Below are 21977 nucleotides of genomic sequence, written 5' to 3'. Positions count from 1 at the left end.
GATCATACAGAGCCTCTGCTAGGAAAGCTTGAGGACTTCCCCCCCTCCCTTGTTTCTTTCCTCCTGCTTGCGTCAGGGATGAGCTCTGGACACCAGGGGATCCTGCCAACGCTGTTCATTTTCCACTGTTCTAGAACAAGAGTAGAGCAGACAGAGTGGCAGAACAATCCATAAATAGGGCTTGTTCTAAAATTAGGCCTTTGATCTTCAAGAGAAAGGGAGGAAAGAAAGAAAGAAATGAGAAAAAAAAGCCGCGCTACCAGCCAGAAAGCACAGTTCACTTCTCCTGCATTCATCTTTTAATAACTGCTGGCTCGTTAAGTCAGACACTGACTCCAGAGGGACTGTCTCTTTCCTCATTGTTTACTCATGCCATCGAGTCACAACCCCTCTGGCCAGCAAAACTGAAAACGTCACCTTTCAAGCTCCATCCCACTTTGATCCAGAGCTCATTGTGTCTGTAATACACTAGATTTATTTTTCATTCTCTCTTTTCTTTCTTTCTCTAACAGATGCCACTGGAAAAGGGTCTCAAAGATCTAAACGTTCCTAAGCTGGCAGCAGGCTCTGTTAAATACCTGACACGGCAGAACCCCTGTGTAACTTGTTTGCTCATCCCTGGTGCATCCCAGCGTCAGGCGAGCTGTTGTGCAAGACAAGACAAGACATTAGCTCACGTCCACTCAGACGGCAGCTCAGTGCACTGCAGGACCCAATGCCCAAATATGTTGCAGCCATTTTGTACATATTCTGACCAGTACAGGGGAAAGAATCCAGGACCAAGTGAACAGATCAGCTCCAACTGCCTGCAGCAATGTTGGTTTTCCTCCCTGTCAGAGCTGCACCCAAAAAAGTTAGTCCCAAACCCTCCCCTCCCCGTTCGCCAGGGCAAACAAGACTTCAGTTACAACTCCCCTCTCTCTACCCTCTTCTCCCGCAGTTCTCGCTGCAAACGCTGTCTCACGGCACGACGGAGAGTCCTGACGAGGCTGGTGCTCACGTGGCCCGTCTGCCTCCCGCAGCCTCGCAGCCAAAGGTCTGTGGAGGAAAGGAGCTCGCAGCTGCAATGGGGAAATCCAGATAAATGTCTACGAGTACATCGGCCAAACGTGCACCGGTTATCTCCAGAAAGTAATTAATGACCATTTTATTGCTGGAGAAATGCCTCTGTCTTCGGTGAAGGAGACAGTGGACAAGGCTACAGGTGAGTCACCACAAAAAATCCTTCTTCGTCACAGCTTACGCTTCCAAAACCAACCCTGAGAGCGTGATTCCCTCCCACGAGCAGCAGCTTTGCTTCCCACTACGTTCCCGCAGGGTCATCAAAGCTCAGAGCAGAAAGGGGTCCCGCACTCACTCCGCATGTGCCTCTCCTGCCAGGTGAGGCAGGACACGTGGGGGGTGACCCGAAAACACACCCCAAGGACAGGCACCAGAACTGCTGAGGAGAGATGGAGACGGCGCAGACAGGGAAGAGCACATTGGCTTAACAAGGCTTTTACCAAGCCATGCTGTCATCTTCCATTTAAAGCACAATAAATATTTCAAAAGTAAATCACAAAATCCAAACTTGCAAACTTCCAAAACTCTGTAACTTGAATGGCTGACATGAATCTGGAAATCTGAACACTCGAAATAACAGCTCTGCCAATGTGGCTCCCAGCTCAACTGAACAATGTTGTTGATGCAGCTCAGTAAGTTTTGGCACAGTCCCACGAAGAAGAGCGAGAGGCCACTCGGTCCTCCCCGGGCTTGCTGGCACAGGGCATGTCAAAACCGTGCAGCTACCATAGCTTTGCACCACACCAGCCCCGGCCGTACCACATGGCACCAGTCTGGCAGCCGTTCTAACGGCAGTCAGTGACAGCCACACCATTAGCTCACAAGAAAAGAGAACTTCCATAAAGTCAGCCTGGAAACGCCTGAATAAACTTCAGAGCTCTTAAAACAGTTACTATGGAGTCACTATGGAAACAAGCAAGGAGTTAAGCCAAGTGCTAATCCCAGCAAAATACAAAAAAGAATGCTTATGGTCATTTACCTTCCTCGTTGGGAAGCTGCTGCTCAAGCACCAGGCTGGCTTACACCTCGCACTCCAGCCACTCTTTCCTTGCTCAAAAATATACACTAGTAAGCGGCTTAGTATACAATTAAAGGAGACATTTACCAAAACAGACCAGAAGCAAAATACAGTAGCAAGACGGGTCTCCTGCAACCCAGCCCCACACGCGGTGGACAACCAAGATGTTCCCATGGCCACTGCCACATATACATGTGATGCTTCTCGGGGGAGGAAAGAAAGATGAAGACCTAAAAACCCTCCCTGCCCACCAGTCTGACACTGACATCAGCAGATCATATGCACTAGAAACACAGACGCACTGCTTGCTTTTTAGTAAATAACGGGGAAATACACTGAAAACAGCTGTTAAAAACTGTGGTCAAACTGCTGGGAACTTGTTTGTGAACAGCAGCTTAGAGGACTGATAGTAGGAGGAAGCAAAGGGGATACACAGCAAACTTTCAACCTGCAGAGATACGTGGTCGATTGGTTTAGAAAGTCAGGTATTTGATACACTGAAATTCAACCTGTTTTCAACAAGAATGCAGCATTAACACCAGCAGGACCAACACCACAAATACGGGCTGCCGCAGCACTTCTCTCCTCAGGCAGGCCCAGCAACAAAAGTACTTTTCCTGCCAACTTAGTTCCGACAAATTAAACCTTCCTCCAGGTGCTAAGTACCTAATTCTTCCCGTTTATGCTAACCACAATAAGACAGGTATGTAGAAATGCTGCTGGCACAACTATTGACCTGCAAGCTGTCAGGTGAGCTTAAGTAAAACATTTTGTGTGTCCTCTCAAATTCAGATACCACGAACAAACTGGCACGTCAAGCAAAAAGTGTTTAGGCAGTGCAACAAAACATAATAATTTATATAAAACTGAATGAGAAAAGTCAAGGAGAAACAGATATCTGAATTTTCCAAAAGCAAATAAATTAAACCTATGCCTCTAACTTCTCCTTCACCCCCAAAATCATAATCCTACTTTATTTTTTCCTCCTGCCCAAACTTTGCCTGAATCAGCGTGATGAGATCTTTTGTAAGGAAGAACACAACGAAAGAGCAAGGGCAGACTCCTTGTGTCAGTAATTACCCCTCAGACGACTGAACGGGAATTCTCTCAGAAACTCCCGTCGCCAGAATTCCACCATTCCCCAGTGCATTAGCACAAACGCTTTTCACCTCCTTCCACATTTCACAGCACACAAAGGTCAGAGGCACATGACTCCCATCATCATTCCGACCCAATTTCCTGCCAGGTTGTTCATTACTGGTTCATTATCTGGTAAACTCTGCCCTTTGGGAAGCGGTGGAATGAGTAGCTAATTCGTTACTAGTGACATATCTGACGTTTATTGACGATGTGAGCATATCTGGCAAGAAGACATCCAGTTCATATTTTCACATAGCAGGAGATCACACACGCTGAACACCAGGCCTGAAAGTGTACAGCTGGCTGGTAAAAGCAAACCTACGGCCCCCGAGCTTTGAGGAGTCCATTTCTCCCAGTGCTTCACGTAACCGGTCACAGGAGAAGGAAAATCATCAGGAGCTGCAGCAGTGTAAACATGAAGTGCCAAAGAAGTTATTAAAATAGGATTTTATTTTATGAATAAAAACTAAACAGAACTAGGACACGGTTCTACTTTTTCTTTTTCCGCGTTTCCTTTGAGCTATCATCTCTTTTTGAACCGAGGCCGTATCTACCATTCCTGTGCTGATCCTGCCACTCGCTCTCCAGCTGTCTCAGCATTTCTTGTGTTAGAAGTCCTTCCCGCAGCAATCTGTTGGCAAGAGACCCACGTCCATGGCTTTTCAGGTCGTCCTGCTTTGCAGCAGACCGATAGGCTCTCAAGCTCCTTCCTCTTCTTTCTCCCGGACCCTCGACCGCGACAGAGAGCGCCTCCGCGGATCTTGCAGCGTGGCGGTCTGAAGCCGCCCTGCTGTCCCTCCCAGGCTTCGAAAGAGGAAAGTCTTCCGACATAACCTCGGCTGTGCCAGCAGCAGCTCCAGTTTGGGAGGCTCGGATCAGCTTTGTGATGTTGGAGACGCCGACTTGTATAATGTCGTCTAGTTTTTTCTGGATATCCCTCACCTGGGCAGCGTCAGGGAACATATCCATGAAGCGGTAACTGGAGAGAAGCAAAACAACACACAATTAAACCTTTTCACTGAAGGACTGCTAACTGGGACAGAAATTGAATACCTACTATGTAAAGAACAAAACAATCACTCTGCGTTGTGTGGGACGGCCGCTGTGCTCCAGCGGCATTCCGGCTGCTCCAACCCAGGATCACTGTTTCTGGTCTTCTGCCAGCCACAAGCTGCTCACGGCAGAACTGGCTCCCACAACACAGCTACGCTTGCATTCCTCAAGATCCTCTCACATGCCGAAGGAGCCCATGCCACACCACACATACACAGGCTCAAAGGCACTGCTCTTCTAGCACAGCAACTCATAAATATTAGGAAGAAGTAAAAATGATTTTCCAGCACAAAGAAAATACCTTAACCACAGATAGAGGTCAAAAACGTCATGGACAGCCTCGAGGTGCACGAGTTCTTTGATGTTCTTTGGAGCAGCTAATGGCCACTTGGTGTGCCGACAGAGCCAGGCGAACGTCAGAGGCTCGTTCCTGCTGAACTGCCTCGCAAACTGGAAAACAAACAGGTTCAGGGAAGCTGCAGTCAGTCAGGAGAGAAAGGACCCCAGAGGAGTCCAGCTCCCTTGGGTCTGTACACACAGAATACTCCAGAAAATGTCTGCTTTGTCTTACACAGCCCAAATGCCACACATTCTTCTACTGAATTACCCAGCACAGGAGACACCTCTCCCTTCCTGGGTCTCATTAAGACAATTTGTCCATGGGCCATGCACAGAGTTAAACAACAAAAGTATGGAGCTATCCAGAAAACACAGAAGGAACACGATTTAATCCAGCGGAACAGATGGGCCACGACTTTTTCAATTCTCCTGCTCCCGTTCCGTTCATTACCTTGTTTCAGAATCCCCAGGGTTGAGAAAATGTTGAAGTGTGTTCCCTGACTTGGGAAACACGCTGTTCACAGCCCAAACAGATCAATCCGCACTAGAAATCAGCCCCTCTGAAACCCAGACACCTCAGCTATGCTATGAACCCATAAACGAGCCAAGTAAGACTGAAATCTAAAATCTTCAGGAGCACTGACACCTTGGAACAGCTGCTTCCTAACGGGCTGATACCAGAAGGCATTTTTTTTGCCAGGGAACAGGGTTTAAACTCACACGTGCATTCACCAGCGCCTGCTGCCCCCAGCACTACGCTGTGCCCCCTGCGCCGTCGGCACTGGGGATCCGAGCGCTCAGCATTTTCTTAATCAGGCACTTTTTTTCCCCGCCTCTTCAAATCAATCACTCGATTTTTAAAGAACACAGTTAGCCACTTTTGAAAAGCACAAGTTGGTATCTGACGGGAGGGAGGGCACAACATCAGCTCCGTGTTTTACACTATTTAATTAAAAATGTTTGCTGCAGTCTCTCAAAGGGGACAAAGGCGATACTGTCTGACAAAGTCACAGTCCCAAACACAATTATCAACCCTGAAAAACTGAAATCAGCTGACTACAAATTCCTCAAAGTAATCACTCCGGGAGCACAGCGGAAAACAGTTCATCCGGGCCTGAGAAGCAAAAGGATGCAGTGCTGAGAGCAATTACAGCACTGTATGTTGGGGCGTTTAACTCTGTGTAACTGTATTATAACATCAGCAACCACACTTAAACCCACGTTCACTTATTCTGTTGACACGTGAACACCTCGACGCAGCAGCACCTTGGCTTTTACGGACTACGTGCAGACACCGCGCAGTGCAAAGCCTAACAGCGCCTACCCAGCACAACCCTCTCTCCCGGTTCAAGGCAGGCAGCGGGATTCTCACACAGCAGAACCGCTATCCTGATTTAATCTGCATCACAAATGAGAATCAGTTCTCAGAAGTTAAAAGCTTTGACCAATAAAAATGGTGGAGAATGCAATTTAAAAATATATATATATCTCTCTCTCTCCAGCTATTTCATGCTACAACCTGTGAACACTTCCAGAACGCTCTCAAATGATGTAATGACAAAGCCCACAATAAATACAGCAACTAGAAACAGTCTCGATGCTGAAGAGCCGCTCGCTCCAATACAAATACCACACCTTTTTGTAGGAAAAAATAACTGACCTTCAGCAATGTGGTGCACACGAAAGGCTCTTTTCTGTTCAGGGGTGCAGTGCAGAAGACATATCGTGACCGCAAATTTAGTGGAATGTGCTGAATCATATCTGCTAGAAACTTAAAGTCATCAATATTGCAGACAAAGTAAAGCCCATCGACTTGCGAGAGACTCACAAAAATATCCTGTGGAAACATAACCAAAAGAAGAGGGTGTTATTACAAGAAAGGCTTGTTAAACTTTGCATTACCAAACTAAAACATGATCGAGTGTTTTGAAGGCTCTGAAAAAACAGTTTAAAATATCAGATTTGACCACAACAACAAAAAAGAGGACAGGGGAGTTCCCTCTGCTCTTTTAACTGGATTTTCATTCAATTCTCTTAACACAGGATCAGAGGAGAAGACGTAACACACTATGCTTTAATTAAGCATTTTCAATTAGTCTCCCAAGCAACTAATAAAGTGTTCTAGAAATGCGTATTTTAGTTACAAAGAACACCATCACACAAATCAGTTACTAGTATATTCAGGACTTGTTCCACGTTTGTCACTAAACATGACCCAAAAAGCTAAGTTTACAGCATAAAATCCAATAAGTGAGGTATTTTTAGCCCACTGTTAGGAACAGGCCTATTTTCGAAAGAAAGAAATCACAAGATAAATAGGGTATTGCAACAGAGGAGTTCACAGAACACCTGAAACGCATCCAAGGTTTGGTGAAGTGGGAGACGCCGCTGCACGTTGCAGGGGGAATTTGCATTGGCCCCCAAATTATTTCTCCAGCATAAGAAACCTTCGAAAGGCTTTTTTAAAAAGATCTTTAAAGAAACACTGAGCTTCTTAACTAAATGTGTGACTGAACACTTAAGAGATCTCTAATGAAATGTTTGGTTTGGCTTGTTTCTTTTTTTATCTTAGTACGTCTATGCCAGCCCGGAAATCCTCACCAGTGAGACTGTGAAGATGTGCTGTGAGCCCCAGCCCGTCTCCAGGAGGCCCCCAAGGACAACCCGTCACCTCGAGGGCAGAAATCATAGTCTTGGCTACATAACAGCACACCAGCGGAGAACAGTAATATGAATTGAAATCCATTAGAGCGTCTAAGAATGTCTCAGTGTACTAAAACTCACTACTTTTCATAGTAAATACAGCATTGGAAGCTTAATTTCTACTTTAAAAGGTTTAGGCACTTCCAAAAATTCTCCTGTCCATCTACCGATGAGTGACCGTTTTACCACAGAGTCCACAGAACAAGGAACAATCAGGTGGTTCTCAGACACACAGAAATCTGACACGACCAGCCCAGTCTCCTGGGAATTTTCACATACATTTATCCAAATTCCAACCTAATACTTTCAGCCTCAGACAGAAAAGTCTGCATTTATAATACAGGACAGATTCTTTAACACATGTAAACACATTTACACACTTCAACAGCTTTCAAGTTTATTATAACATAGAAAAGTTAAGCATTCTAAATGTATTTGCAGTCGCTGCTGTGGTAGATAGAATAATTCGACTGATAAAAGATACACTCAAGGCTGTCTCTCGGACTCCCAAAACGCATGTTCATACAAGAGCAGTGACTACAAGCAATGCTTAACTTTAAAAGCAGAAGGTAAAATTTTGATTGTTCTTACAATGAGATTGGACAGAGTAGCATCGGGGAGATGATACGCAAACATTTCTATCTGCTCAGGAGTAGGATGTAGCCCAGCTGCCTGAAGGAAATAAAGAAAAATCCATTCATTCTCAATACTGTTCTTAAGTTAGTGCATCGGAAACAAACTCTAGAAAGACAAAATGGAAGAGATCAAAGCACCCTACAGAGTCCAGCGTATTTAGCACACTTACGTGGAACCTCAGAACATTTGTGGTTGACCTTTTAATTCTTAAAAGACCATCTTCAACATAAATGAAATATTGCAAGCCTACAAACAGGACATATATTCAAAGTCACTCCGGTATGACCCAATACGTTTTTATTACTAACTTGTAAACAGACACGAGGAAAAGCAATCTGGGATGAGAACACAGTAACACCTCCAGAGCACCTGGTACAGGCTGGGACTGAGGCTCTCACCTTCACAGGGGGCACGGGCTCCCTCAGGATCTCCTTCAGCTGCGCGAGGTCCTCACGGTGCATTGTAGTGACCTCTCCTTGCTTGAAGGACGAGCCGTAACGCCCCGCTCTGCCTGCGATCTGCAGAGCCTGAGAGGTTGTGATGGAGTCTATTTCCTTTTCTCCCTTCTCATTGACAGTTGGCTTCACGATCGAGTTAAAAATTATCCTTTTTATACACCTGAAATATTTGAACAAAAACAAAGAGGAATCCTTGTTTTACAAATTATTTCCAACGTTCAACTTCCTGCAGAGGAATTAAAGCCTTGGGTTTTTTTGAGCTTTTTTCCACTCTGTAAATTAGGAGGGCACAGATATCACTTATGGACATACTCAGAGTGGCAGCATAAGACTAGTGCTTAGTTGCAGGAGAATCGTCATCCCCACACACATCAACCGTGTTCTAAGAGCGGCCCAATCCTTTCATTGTCAGCTGCCTCAATAGTTTACAGCAATGTGACTGCACCACCTTCAGCAGCAAAATAAAATATACCTGAAACCAGACTGACCGTGCTCTGCATTTCAGAAATGCACTGACAGCCCCGCACATCCGACTCAGCGAACCAACAGGATCTCAGGGTGCCCCGCTATCACACAGAATTAGGTCAAGAGAGCTATTTCATTTCTAGAATCAGTTTTAAAATTAAAGCTTAGTTCTACACAATCAAATTACCCCTATGTCAGAATTAAAATGTATGTACTGTTATCTAGACACAGCAGATATCTGGCCCGATCAGCCAAACTGGGGAGAAAAAAGTGAGGAAGTTAATGTAGGTATCACACCTGCAAAAAAAAACAGAAATCATACCATAATCTGCTTTAAAGTACTTACAAATTGAGTCCCATTCCAATTGCATCTGTAGCAACTAAAATTTTGCACGGATCATTAGGATCATTGAATTTCTTTGCCTGTTCGAGTTTTGTTCCTGAAACAGAATGACAAAACCACTTCACATGGCAAGCTCTTTTTACAAAACAAAGCATTAATATCCATAATAGGCTAAAAAACAAAACCAGAAAAAGATGGTATTTGATTGGTGTTCAGCTGCTGTTGGGAGAAGGGGGCAGAGGGATTTAAATCATTCCCAGAGCTGCGGATAGACCTCATTTAATTACATCTGTCTGGAGATCAATATTAAGTACATAATAAAGGCCTAATCCCAAGATTAAAACACCAGTCAGTGAAAGTTGATTACTTTCTCTAATTATATAGAACACAAAGCCAGGAAAACTTGTACTGCTTCATTTCAGAAGATTTTCTAAGAACGCAGAAAGCAGCGGAACGTTCCCTTAAGAAGGAGAAGGAAGCTCACCTGGCGGCAGACTGCCGTATATGACAGCACATTCTAGTCCTCTGGCTTCAATCTGCCGGCTGACAGAATAAATGTCATTCTTACTGAAACAGACGACGCAGTCCCCAGGACGGAGGTTATCGAGCGATTCCAGGGCATAATCCAGCACAGTGAGAGGAGTGAGTCTCTTGTAGTTCCGGACCTAGAAAGAAAGGAATTATCATACAGGCTTTTCAAGAGACAGAAGAACTATACACTTTTACATATAAACTAGATTCAAGAAAAGAGGTGTGCAGGCTATGCAGCAATAGCGTTTCTATCAAGAAACGAGAGTCTGTTTCCACTTGGCCACCTGAATCCTGTCCCACCACACATGGATACGTAAAGCTACAGCTAATTCACTGGGGCATCATGCAGGCTGGACTTTAGGACCAAATTTTAGGCTAAATAAAAATTATCACAGTAAGGTCGGGTTATGGAGATCTTTCTTCTGCAGGTGTTGGCTCTTTTAACACCTTTCCCCATCATACGGAGAACAACTACCAACAGCTGCAGCAACCTGAGCAAACCCGAGGGCACTGTGCCCTTCAGGCAGAACAGAACTGCGAAGAGAGCAACTGTCCCATTCCCCAAGGGGAATCAGCAAAGCAACAGCACTACTAAAACAAACAAAACAAACCACAAACTTTGCAACGTCTCCTTTGGTTGACATGAATTAAGAAACATTTCACCAGGAATTCCTCCCAGAATAACTGTAGTCAGTGATCCCCAAAAGACCCTGAATGCTTCCCTGTTTCCACCAAGGAGAACCTGATCTTCTGTCCACAACTTTTGGAATTAAAAAGCTTACTTCAACTTCCTCCCCCGTAGTGTACATGAGCTCTGTCACCAAGTCAATCGCAGCAGGCTCTCCACAAACGTGGATTTCTTCCGCACAGAGTCCTGAACAAGATGAAATGAAATAAAGTACAACAAGTTGCCTAATGAAAGACAACAGCAGCTCTGGCTGACATTCAGTTACCTAAAAAAAAATCATCTCATTTTCTTTGCTGAAGACACCAGCGAGGACTGTATTCCACCTCCTCCAACACCCCAGAGCAGTACCTAAAGCCTCTCCCCCAACACAACACTTCCTTAGCTGCTCTTCATCTCGTATCAGCAAGTGATGCTTGGAAACCCAGGAGTACGACAACCAGAGCAGCCAGGACCTTGCTGTATCCTCTCAGCTGAAACAAGAGGTGTCCTCAACCACTGACCAAACGGAGCAAAGCTTTGGGTATGTATTCTTTACTACTTATGTCCTACCAGCTCTCAAACCACAGGACTGAGGAGCTTTGTTTCCTGCATGACCTTCTGAAGTTATTTAATACATCTCTAACACAACCAGAATAGGAAAAATGGAAAAAGCAAGAGGCAAGGGAAGTGTAACAAATCACCCTGTTAAATTTAGTCTCAAAAGCCGTGAAGGAAAGGGCGGGGGAATCAGATTCCAAACTGCTGTTCAAAATCTGAGGAAAAATTAATTTGAAAAATTCAAAAATTATCAAAAAAGCATTCTTGTACTAACTTAACAGATCAATGTGGCTCTATAAATGAGCCATCTGAAATTAACACTACAACATATTCAATGTTCACCATGTTACCAAACATCGAACAGTACTTCTTCATAATGAACTCTCTGAAAAATTATGTTGTTTTAATTGAAAAAACAAAACACTTCTAGAAACCAGTAAATGTAAAAGGACAGTACGGTGTAATGCACAAAGACTGTACTATCTACAGGAGCAAAACTAAGAGAGGCATCTATATAACTTAGAGAATAAGATTTTTTAAAAACATTGATGAAGTAAAACATGACAGGCAACTCGCTGCCATACAGACAGGTCCTTGGAGGCAGAGTATCTCTCTCCCTTGCTTGTATTTTGCATCACATCTTGTACCCACCTATGAATATGCTGACTGCTAAGCTTGAATTTAATGTGCCATTTACAGTGATATTAAACTAGTTCCTTGTCAGCACTAACAAGCTTACCTAGGAGGGCTCTTGTCCAAGCCCACCCTCTGGCAGGATCTCTGATCATCTGAATTTCATCAATCACAGCAACTTCATCTTAAAACAAAGAAGAAAAATGTGATGCACCAAGTAAGAGCGTCTAGAACAGCAATACAACTCACAGGCTTTCCAGAAAAGGCTGATCAAAGCAAGTTAATTATCTACCACCAAAAAGCCATTCTGAGATGGTCCAGATTTTATTAACTGCTCTACCATAGTTCATAAATTTTTCATTTAAGACTGAAAAGGAATAGTTCAGCTACTTCAGAGTCTAAACAATAAAACATATAAAGATACTACAGATACGATGGAAACAATTACGTATACGTACAAGGCGTGTTAGTGCTGCACATTTCAATGGTACAGGCGATATGGGGAGCAGGTCTGGCATCTTCATTGGCATACACACGCTCTTCTCCTGTCACCAGGTCACACGGCACATTCTAAAGGAATTCAGAAAATTCATGTTAAGTTTCTTTAAAACAAAGAATCCACTTTCCAAGGGGGAAAAAATAAGTTTCTTAAAGTAACTTCTAAGACAATATAATGGAAACTATCCAGAAAATAACAACTCAGCCTTTTGAGACTTGTGCCCTGTGTTTAAGCCCTATCAGCCTGCAGGGTGTAATGAAGAGGTATCTGTAACGAGATGCCCTCCCCAACCACTGCAGGTGCTTACACCTTCCTCTGAGCAACAAAAGAACTGTCGGAAGAGCCACAGCACAAGGAGCTCCTAAAACAAGCGAAGCAGCCTTGCAAGCTCCAACCTCCTAAAACAAGCGAAGCAGCCTTGCAAGCTCCAACCTCCTAAAATAAGCAAAGCAGCCTTGCAAGCTCCAACCTCCTCCAGTTCACTTGGCGATTGCCCTGCTGGGTGTCTCCCCTGCTGCCTCGCACTCACAGCGAGTGTTCAGAAGGACGAGCTGCGAGAGACAGCAGAGGCTCTGCACTCATTGAATCGCAGGCAGGGTTGTCCTTCCACCCCACAGCCACCTGGAGAGCCACGCACGGAGCCTGTTGGCGCCCTGAGCGCTGGGTATGACCCCTGAGCTACACGTGGGAAAAACGTGCAGTAATTCTTCTAAATAAGAACATCACTACATGGTATCCACATTCACTACACAGTAAAAATGTTATGGATATCTCCCAGGACAAGCCAATCTTTCTTATGTGTTGCCTTGATAAACCAATAATAGGAATTACAAATTCTAAATCACAGACTTATCAAACAAAGAGAAATCACAAGATCATTAGGCAAACACTACTGCACATGCACATACACACTATGCTGCATTCACATGTGATGTGTTATTGTAATGTGGTTCTACTTAATTGTGGTTCTCTGCAGCTGGAAACATGCTGGTGAGGAGCCTCCAAAAAGACGCTGGAAGCATTAAAAAAGTACCAATGAAAGCTTCCTACAGGGACCTGACGTCAGCACCGCTCTCCAACTCGACACACCTGAAGCTGCGGAACTCTTCAGTAGACAGGTGAGTGAAGTATATTTAGACATTGAAGTAGAAGGTTGAGAGGAGTTAAGCAAGGGTAATTTCTTGCATACAAGCTAAAATAAAGGTCATGGGCAAAAGAAGCCACAATTTCAACACTCGTACAACCTGGCTAAACCCAGGGAGGGAAAATGACCACAGGAAAATCATGGCAGATCACAGGGATGACGGCACAGCATCTGCTTTGGGGAAAATGATGCCCCATTTGGGGAAACGATGTTCCATTCTGCACGCCTAAAGCAGAAACACACAACTGGTATGCACATGAGCGCACACTAGTGGAAAGGAACCCGCTGAAGCCCATGGCTTCAGGGACTACCTTAGGCTAGTACATTACTTTACAGACATGCATTCATGAGACTGTTCCAGTACTAAGGATGCAGGTAAGTAAAACAACATACTGACAGCATCATTACTCTTTTGGAAGATCTCATGAGCCAGAAGTTTTAGTGGACCGCAGTATATTCCAGATTTTGCTGACAAAAATCTCTGAATAGCATGGTGAGTTTTTCCACTGTTTGTAGGACCAGCATGGAATATTATTTTTCTCTGAATAGCCCTGGCATCTGGATACCTAAAATACACAAAAAAAATAGATCTGTTGAACATTTATCTTGTGTTCTGGATACTGATCCAAGGGAAAGTACAAATTATATTAGACGTTTAGGTATTAGTAGACCTTTATATGTGTGTTGAAAACAGAGAGATTAAGTTCTTAAATAGAGACAGTATAAAGAAGTGAATATGTCTTACACATTCGCCTTGTAAATCATACAATGCTTGAAAAGATTTAGAGTGGAATTCATCGTGTTCAAAATAATTCTCATGTAGTCTCTCTCCTTTGGTATATTAACATTTTAATGTTCTGACACGCTGCCTCCCAAACAGATACGGCCAAAAGACAGGAGTACCAACTCAGAGACTTTCAAAGAATCTTATTTTCCTTCTAATTGATTGCAATATATCTTATAACACAGAATCACAGAATGGTTTGGGCTGGAAGGGCCCTCCCCAGCTCCCCCAGTGCCCCCCCTGCCATGAGCAGGGACATCTTCACCAGCTCAGGTTGCTCAGAGCCCCATCCAGGCTGGCCTGGGGTGTCTCAGGGATGGTTCATCTGCCACCGCTCTGGGAACCTGCCCAGGCTCTCACCACCTACTGGGTAAAAAACTTCTTCCTTATATCTAGCCTGAATCTACTCTCTTTTAGTTTAAAACCATTAGCACTTGTCCTACTGCTACAGGCCCTACTTAAAAATCTGTCCTATTCCTGACACAAATTGTTGTAAAAACAGAAATGGAACTGAAAATACAGTGCAATTACACGTCATGACACTGAAGTCCACAGACAATGAAATTCTGTGACACTCAGAAAACACTGCAACCACTCAAACACACTGACCAGTTGGGCGGCAATCTCAAATCACTGATCTTGCGCAGATCATCCATACAGTCCAGCATCGGAAAGATCTGCTTTGCATGCCTCAGGAAAAATGGAAAGAGGTCATCCACGTGGCCTAGAAGACAAACCCATTTAAGAAAGTTTTAACCTTAAAATTAAAAAAAAAAAAAAATCTACTTCCACCACACACTCGTGTAATTTTTTAGCTTCTTGCTCTCAATGAAGTTCAAGAATGATCTCATTGGCAGAAAGGCAAACATAAGTACATGGACACATTGAGCAACGCGATGCAAACACAACAGCATGAAAAAAGATCTCATTTCAGTATATTCACTTTGGCTACCCTCCATGTCTAGAGAACTTCTCCATAAAACAAAAAGCTGGATAAGAAATAGCTTCTCTGTCCCGAGAAGATCTCAGCCTTTTCTTCCTAAATTCATGTGCTGGTTTGAAATAAAATATAAAACCTTCTAAAATGCTTTTATGAGTAAACAGGAAAAAAGAGAGCAGTTTGTAGCCTTCCTAAGCTACTAAGACTTGGGATGCTGGTTCAAATTGTGACTCTCCAATCCCAGGGTGAGAAGGCAAGAGCAGACAAATCAGCTTAGAAGAGACGGGCAGGTTCACACTCGTGAGCGCTTGCGGAAGAGACAGGTGGCCTTAGAGGTCTCACTTCAGATCACACTCCAATTGTCCAGCCTCACAGAATGTCAAAGAACTATGTGGATCTAGAAAACTGTTACTATCACACACATACAAAAATAAGAAAAAACCCAAACACACCAAACAAGGTTTTTGTTTGTTTGTGGGTTTTTCTGTTGGTTTTTAATTAAGAATTAGTATTGGATGAATCAAATTATTGTGATGAATTTAAAGAACTTAAAACTGTGGTATTTTCAATTATCATCTTTGGACAAGCAAAACTCAACTACAAAACTTCAGAACTGCCACAACAAACAACCCTTTACACTCCTACGTATGTGAGTTTTAAGACATATGTAAACGATGCTCATATATAAGTAAACGAGGAGTGGATGTGAGGAAATCATGCAGAAGATTTTATGCGTAACTAATATAAAAAGACACTTCAAATTTCCTAAGACGGTAAAAATTTAAAATCTACACATTTACATTTTATCGCAAAACTAACGGCCATTGTAACCTTTAAATTACCATCACTAAGAACACACATACTGTTCCAAGGTTCTGAAGCTCAGACTGTGGAGAACACTGTTTCTGCTGCTACCGGTTGGCATCACCTCTTAGTTATTACAACACACTCCTGTGAGCGCCACAGGACGGAGGACAGTCACAGAGGACGCAAAGCCACCCGCCAGCAGAAAGCTCTCAAAGTGCCCCCTAGTGACTACTGAGTTTTTAAGAGGAATAAATGGAACACTACTGTTTCCATTTCAGCAGTGAACAGATGCTATAAAGCAACAGGTTGCTTCTTGCTAAGACCTCCACCTCTTTTCTTTCCACTTCAGGAGATTCAAGGACAGACACTCCACAGGCCGGGCACAAACGTTTCTGATGGGGAAGCAGTGATTTTTAACCTCTTTTGCAACAGCAGGGGGGCTCACAAGTACGTAGGCAAGCATACAGGCCAAAAAAACACAAGAAAAACAAGCACATTTTATTTTACAAGCACTCCAGATACTTGCCTGCACCACAGCATATATCATTGAGAATAATATGCAAATCAGCACTCACAGAACTGGATTCCATTATATACTTCCTAAAGCTTATGAACGCTTGGTGAAACAGGCGAGCTGGGAAGAAAGGAAAAGGACAAAGTGAATGCGAGCGGGATCACAAAACCGTATTTGTAAACAGCCGACAGAACACAGAAGCAGTCCATTAAAAACCTATACCTCAATATGAGCCATTACAAGCAAATATAAAGTTATTTGGACAGAGTGACAAAGACAACCTAAACAAGCGGTGCTGTGAGACCCACAAAAGATCAGATCTGCCTAATACCACATCTGAATAAAAAACGATTTACCATTAAAAAAAAAATCTTACAACATACTCTTACCATCTAATCCATTTTCCGCTCCGAGTCTTTGGATTTCTTTTCTTTTGTAGAACTTATTTAAGTTTTTTAGAACTTCACCTGTAGAAAAAGAGGAGCAGATTTTTTAATAGCTCAAAATTAAATCTCATTCTCCTGACCCAAAGATCACGGCTTACAGTCTCCTGACTCTGGAGACAGGGAATGTTTGCCGTGCTGAACGACTCAAATGATTTCTCCCTAATTAAACATAATCAAGACCGAGCCTAGTGCAGAAAAGGAGAGTCTGAAACTGCAGAGTAACCGCCAGGAAGGTGGGATCAGAATCTGAGACACGCTCGCCCTGGTACTTGGCAGAAAAGCCTAAAGCTGGGAGCCTGCAGCCAACGTCTTATGGAACAAACTAAGGCTTATGGGTGTTTCTCTTATGAGAAAGTTATTAATAAACCCTTTCCCTCCCCTAAAAGGCAGGGTCGGAGTTTCAACAAAACTGTTTTATTAATGTACACTCTGTATGCAGTTCATTGAATTTTAGTTAAAATCACAATGGCAAAATCGTGTTCCCTCTCCATCTCTAGTAGATCAGAAATACAGAAAAATCTAGCAAATATCATGATCACCTATTCAAAAACTTATGTCACTCTTAAAATTCAAGTCTACAAACCTTACATTATAAAATTCTAGGACAGATACACAACGCAGCACACCCCTGGTTTGCCAGCACAAGGCACTGACCACAAGACTTCCAAGCTCTGCTCTCTGCAACTAACTCCATAACTCCTTCAGGTCTGTTCCATGACGTGGGAAGGCTCCCTTGAGATCAACCTTCAACTACTGAAAAAAATGCCTCTTTCCAAAAAACTCTAGAACAGAGCCAGCCTGCTTTGCCTAGCGAAGATCATCAGGCGCAAGAACACAGCGAAGCTCAGCTGCAGGCAAAGCCAGAAGCACAGAGCAGTGGCTATATCCCATGCCCCACGCACACTTACAGTAGGCTATTAACAGATTAACTTACAGTTTGACATTTTCCCAAAGGTAACTAAGCAAGATTGCCAGCAGGCTTACATTTACTACACAGGCATCCATATTCTCATCAGAAAATGTTTAAGGGTCCAGAAATCAAAGACAGATTCGAAAACACTGCAGCAAAACAAAGCATGGGGCTAAATTATCTTCAGAGCTTCCGTAAGAAGTCGTAACAGTTGTAACATCATCAGCCACGCAGCTAAATTCACACACAGCCTACTGGCCATACTGCAAGATGAAAAGGTCAATGCCAGAACATTTGTCACCACGCAAGGCAACGTGACATTGGGACCATCGCAGCCGTCAACCTCCAAGGTCGCAATCCTAAGCACAAGCACTTAACAATAAGGTAAGTCAAGGCAAAACAAAGCTGGAACTGTGGTCCGACTAGACAGGCCCACACGAGCTCAATCTAACTGCACGTAGTACTATTTCTAGCAAGAGCTAGCAATCAGGGCACGTAATCAGATCACCTGTGTCCTGCCTCTATCATTCCCCATTTCACCATTCATTCTGTTTTAATATTTCCTTCTCTTCACCATTTCCCCACCCTACAAGAGTATTTCAGCTCTTACACCTCAATTACTTTGACTTCTCCAAGGCATTTTTAAGGTTCTGTGTAACAAGACAGCCTAACTCTGTGGCTAAGTTCAGAAACCATGCAGTTAGCCTGCACGTATCAGATCCATTTAGACGTTTCAGCCCTGTTTGAAGGGGGACATTTAATTCTGCCTCATGTGAGGTGACAACAGTCCCCTTCAGTAAGCCCGTATCTACCACTGGGGCAGCTGAACCGCTTCACTTTAAAATTCCTCCAGAACTTCTATTGTCCAGTTCAAATGACCTCGTGCATCTAATCCACTTGCTCAGGCACCTCCTGCTTCTGATGCATTAATTGCTGACAATATCTCATCTTTCTTAGCTTACATTTCTCACCAGTAGGCACAGCCCCATGGTCTGACAACTGAAGCCACAGAAATGACATTCAATATGACAACTGAGCTACGGCTACAAATCAAGAACCATAGCAAGGACCCCGTGAACACACACGGCACAAAGTGCTGATCTATACAGCAGAACATTGTTTGCAGTTATTTAAAAATGGATAATGGATCGTCTGGATACCAGAAGCTCCACGCTCAAACCAAACCTAACTTGTGCTGCCCACTGACCTGGCAACAGGCTCAGTACAGAAGATTGCAAAGCCACGTTTTATTCTGTCGCTCTGTCCTGATAGCAAACCACGTGCATTTACAGCATCCCTATATTCTCTCACTGTTCCTTATACTCCTTTCTCTAGATGCTACATGCACGAGCAGACCTCTTGTTCCCTCTCACCCTCCTATCTGTATTTGACATCATCATTTCTTTTTTTCCCCTACATAACTGCTCCTTCAATATTTCACTATTATGTGTTCATGTGTTACCTAGCCACTCAACGAATGGCTCGTTCGACAAGGCAATCATACAAGGGGTTAGCAAACACCTACCTAGATTTTAAACCTTTCCATCAGACAGCAATTTCATGTTCTAATGTCTCCCATAACACTGCGCATCTGGGCCTTTCACAACGAAGACAACATCAGCACACAAATATATCAGAAACATTACTAATGCAAAAGCAATGAAAGGCTACAGAAAGACATAACCTCCATAAGAAAAGCTCAAAAGCTCCTCACTGTAATCTACGTGATACAACAAAACTGAAAGCATACGTCACCACTCACAATGATCCACTTCCCATGACGTTACAGAAAACCGGTGCAGCCACCACTGAGTTCCACTACAGGCCGTCAAGAGGCAGGTTTGATACCAGCGTTTTGCAAAATCGGCTTTGCAAAAGTCAGCTTCTGAAGGGGCTTCGGTTAACCTGACGGTGTTCGACCAGCATGAAAACTGTGGTCACCGCCTCACCTCAGCAAGCAACGAGCCTAAAAGGTGTTTCACAGCAGAGTGGTGCACACTGTAAGTAACAAGGTCTCTTCCCAAGCTGTAACCAGAAAGCCTATACATTTATCTTTATTGAATCCACTTGAATCAATGGCATACTGACAGCAGAATCTGGCAAAGTATCTTCATTCAACACACCAAAACACCAGATGCATAACACGCTGCGTGGTCAGAATCTGAGAGGAAAAAGCAGAGGAAGACTATTTATTTAATAAAAAAGAATGGATGATATTTGCTAAGGAAAGTCTCGCTTGGTTTCCTTTTTAAGAGTAGTGATGGGTTTCGAAGTACAGGATTACCGACAGCAGCACAGGCCAACAAGCAGGCGAGCACCACGCGGGTCACCTGGCTCAAAGTATTTCATTTTCACCTGTGGGGACATAGATGATTGCAGCCAATCTGTTCTCAACGAGTTAGCAGAGACCAAAGACAATCTATACTTATTTTCCCCAGAGCATTCTAGTCATACCTCTGAAAAAATCCAACAGAACCACTTATATAACACATGAGACAATAAGTAACATTCGATTAAGATGCCACCATTCGTATTTATTCGCGCCTGATGAATGCACTACTAATACAAGCCAACACTCACAGACTAGTCTGAAAACAATGCAGATTCTGTCGCATTACAGCTGTTCAGGATTTTGGCTCCTAGCTAGGCTTTTAGCTGTGAGAGCCAGGTATTCTCTTCTCACGGGCTCTGAACAAATTAACATCATTTTTCCATGCTTCCTATACCTGGAGTTAATACAAATAACATGCCATCAGAACACATTTACAGCCTGAACACTTTGGGGTCACCAAACATCAAAAGGATCAATAACTGGTTTCTAGTATCTCCAGTGTTTAAGGACAGCGCGCTGGCACAGCTCGACAAAATAAGACCTTTCCTGAGCAGAAGACTGAACATGGATGCAAAATTAACAGGATGGATGGTTTATAATTAAAGAAAAGGAAACACTGAAAAAGCAGTTACAACTCCATGGCTGTTAAGATACAATTACAGGTAAAGATATCAAAAAACAGAAGTCTAGTGCATCTAAAAGTCAACAAAATAATTTCTTCTCTGTGTCCACTTAGGTGTCAAAAATAATGCATCATGTAAAGTGACACAATATACACCTAGAAAATAGATAAAAGAGTAACATAAAACATTGAGAAAGGTGTTATTTCACTTCAAGGCTGAAGTACAAGCTCTGACACGCCCAGCGGCTCTCGTAAGGCCAAGGGTGCTGACGTGGATATCAGCTTTCCCAGCTGATACACAGAAACCTACACCCAACATTTACCTGCTCACACTTTAAGATGTGCAAACCCAAGAATACACAAACAGACTTGCACTGTTCTAACTACAAGTTAAGCTTAAGTTTCTAACAGTGACGGTCAATAACTACAAGTACCGAACACTGTGCCTGGTTTTGATCTAGGCGCGTTCAGGCACAGGCGATGCTTTTCTGTCTGCACCGCTAACACTGCAGAAAACCGCGACTCCTAAGCTCGGACGCCGTTCTGGTTTCGGAATACCACAGCACTTCAGTGCAGCTGTGGGCCTTGCCCCCGCCCCAGCACCTCCTGACCGCGCCAAGACGGGGAGTGGAGGAACGAAGCCCACGGCCGTTTGCTCCGCGCAGGGCCCGGCCGGCAGCTCCGGCAAAACCCTGGCTGCGGGTCGCGTCACCCCGCCCGGCAGCACCCACCCGCCCGGCTCCGCGGGCAGGAGCGGCCGCACCGCTCAGACGAGCCTCCGGGTGAGACCCCTTTTCCGAAGAGATAAAACCCCAGCCACAGCCCGACCGGAGCGGCGGCCCCGCGGGGAGGCTCGGGAGGGCGCGGCGGCCGCAGCGGCTCCTGGCCCCGGCGGCGGGAGGGCGGGCGAGGCCGCGCAGCCCCTTCCCGCCGCCGCCGCCTCAGGGCCGCCCGCACTCACCCTTGTCGAGGGGCCGCGTGAGCTCGGCGCCCACGTCCTCGTCGGCCGCGTCGCCGGCGGGCTTCAGCGGCACGGGCACGAAGAGCGAGGTGTCGGGGGCCCGGGCGCCGCCGTCCCCGCCGGCCGCGGAGGAGGCGGCGGCGGAGGCCGCGGGGCGCAGGCGGCTGGCGGCGGCCCCGCCATGGCGGAGCGCGAGCCCGGCGCGCGCCGGGAGCCGCAGCAGCGGCCACGCGCACCGCCTCATGGGCAGCGAAGGGCAGCGGCGGCGGCGCGGGGCGCTCGCGTCATCGCGCGGCGACGGCCCGACGTCACAGGGGCGCTGTGCGCGGCCGGAAGCGGCGCCACAGGGCGGCAGTGGCGTCAGAGGGCGGGCAGAGACGAGCCGGGGAGGGTGAGAGCACAGGTGTTTCAA

General features: G+C 44.8%; 1 protein-coding gene across 2 annotated transcripts; it reads right to left on the bottom strand.

The window, feature by feature from the left end:
• Positions 1-3397: 3397 nt before the first annotated feature.
• Positions 3398-21834, bottom strand: SUPV3L1 (Suv3 like RNA helicase). Of its 2 annotated transcripts, XM_065067967.1 has the most exons (15): positions 21566-21834; positions 16684-16761; positions 16307-16414; positions 14643-14757; positions 13647-13815; positions 12065-12176; positions 11713-11790; positions 10531-10622; positions 9702-9882; positions 9221-9314; positions 8350-8569; positions 7907-7987; positions 6273-6449; positions 4575-4723; positions 3398-4199 (listed from the first exon to the last, which is right to left on the bottom strand). In XM_065067967.1, exons 1-15 carry the CDS (start codon positions 21807-21809, stop codon positions 3710-3712), a joined length of 2388 nt encoding a protein of 795 aa, XP_064924039.1. In that variant the 5' UTR covers positions 21810-21834; the 3' UTR covers positions 3398-3709. The 2 variants fall into 2 exon arrangements, with proteins under 2 accessions (XP_064924039.1, XP_064924040.1); XM_065067968.1 differs by lacking the exons at positions 16307-16414; positions 16684-16761; positions 21566-21834 and having other exon boundaries at positions 13658-13815.
• Between the last annotated feature and the right edge of the window lie 143 nt (positions 21835-21977).

Source organism: Columba livia, chromosome 6 (assembly GCF_036013475.1).
Source record: "Columba livia isolate bColLiv1 breed racing homer chromosome 6, bColLiv1.pat.W.v2, whole genome shotgun sequence".
Classification (NCBI taxonomy): domain Eukaryota; kingdom Metazoa; phylum Chordata; class Aves; order Columbiformes; family Columbidae; genus Columba; species Columba livia.
Note: the sequence above shows the minus strand (reverse complement) of the source record. Positions and strands in the feature narration are given on the sequence as shown.

Bases quoted from the DNA above. Each gene is read 5' to 3' on its own strand.
- SUPV3L1 (XM_065067967.1), bottom strand. From the start codon at position 21,809: ATGAGGCGGTGCGCGTGGCCGCTGCTGCGGCTCCCGGCGCGCGCCGGG. The intron at 8,570-9,220 runs GTAAGTACTTTA...CAAATATTTCAG, and splicing joins ATTGGAATGGGACTCAATTT to GTGTATAAAAAGGATAATTT. The intron at 6,450-7,906 runs GTAAGAACAATC...ATGTTTCCACAG, and splicing joins CTACTCTGTCCAATCTCATT to GATATTTTTGTGAGTCTCTC.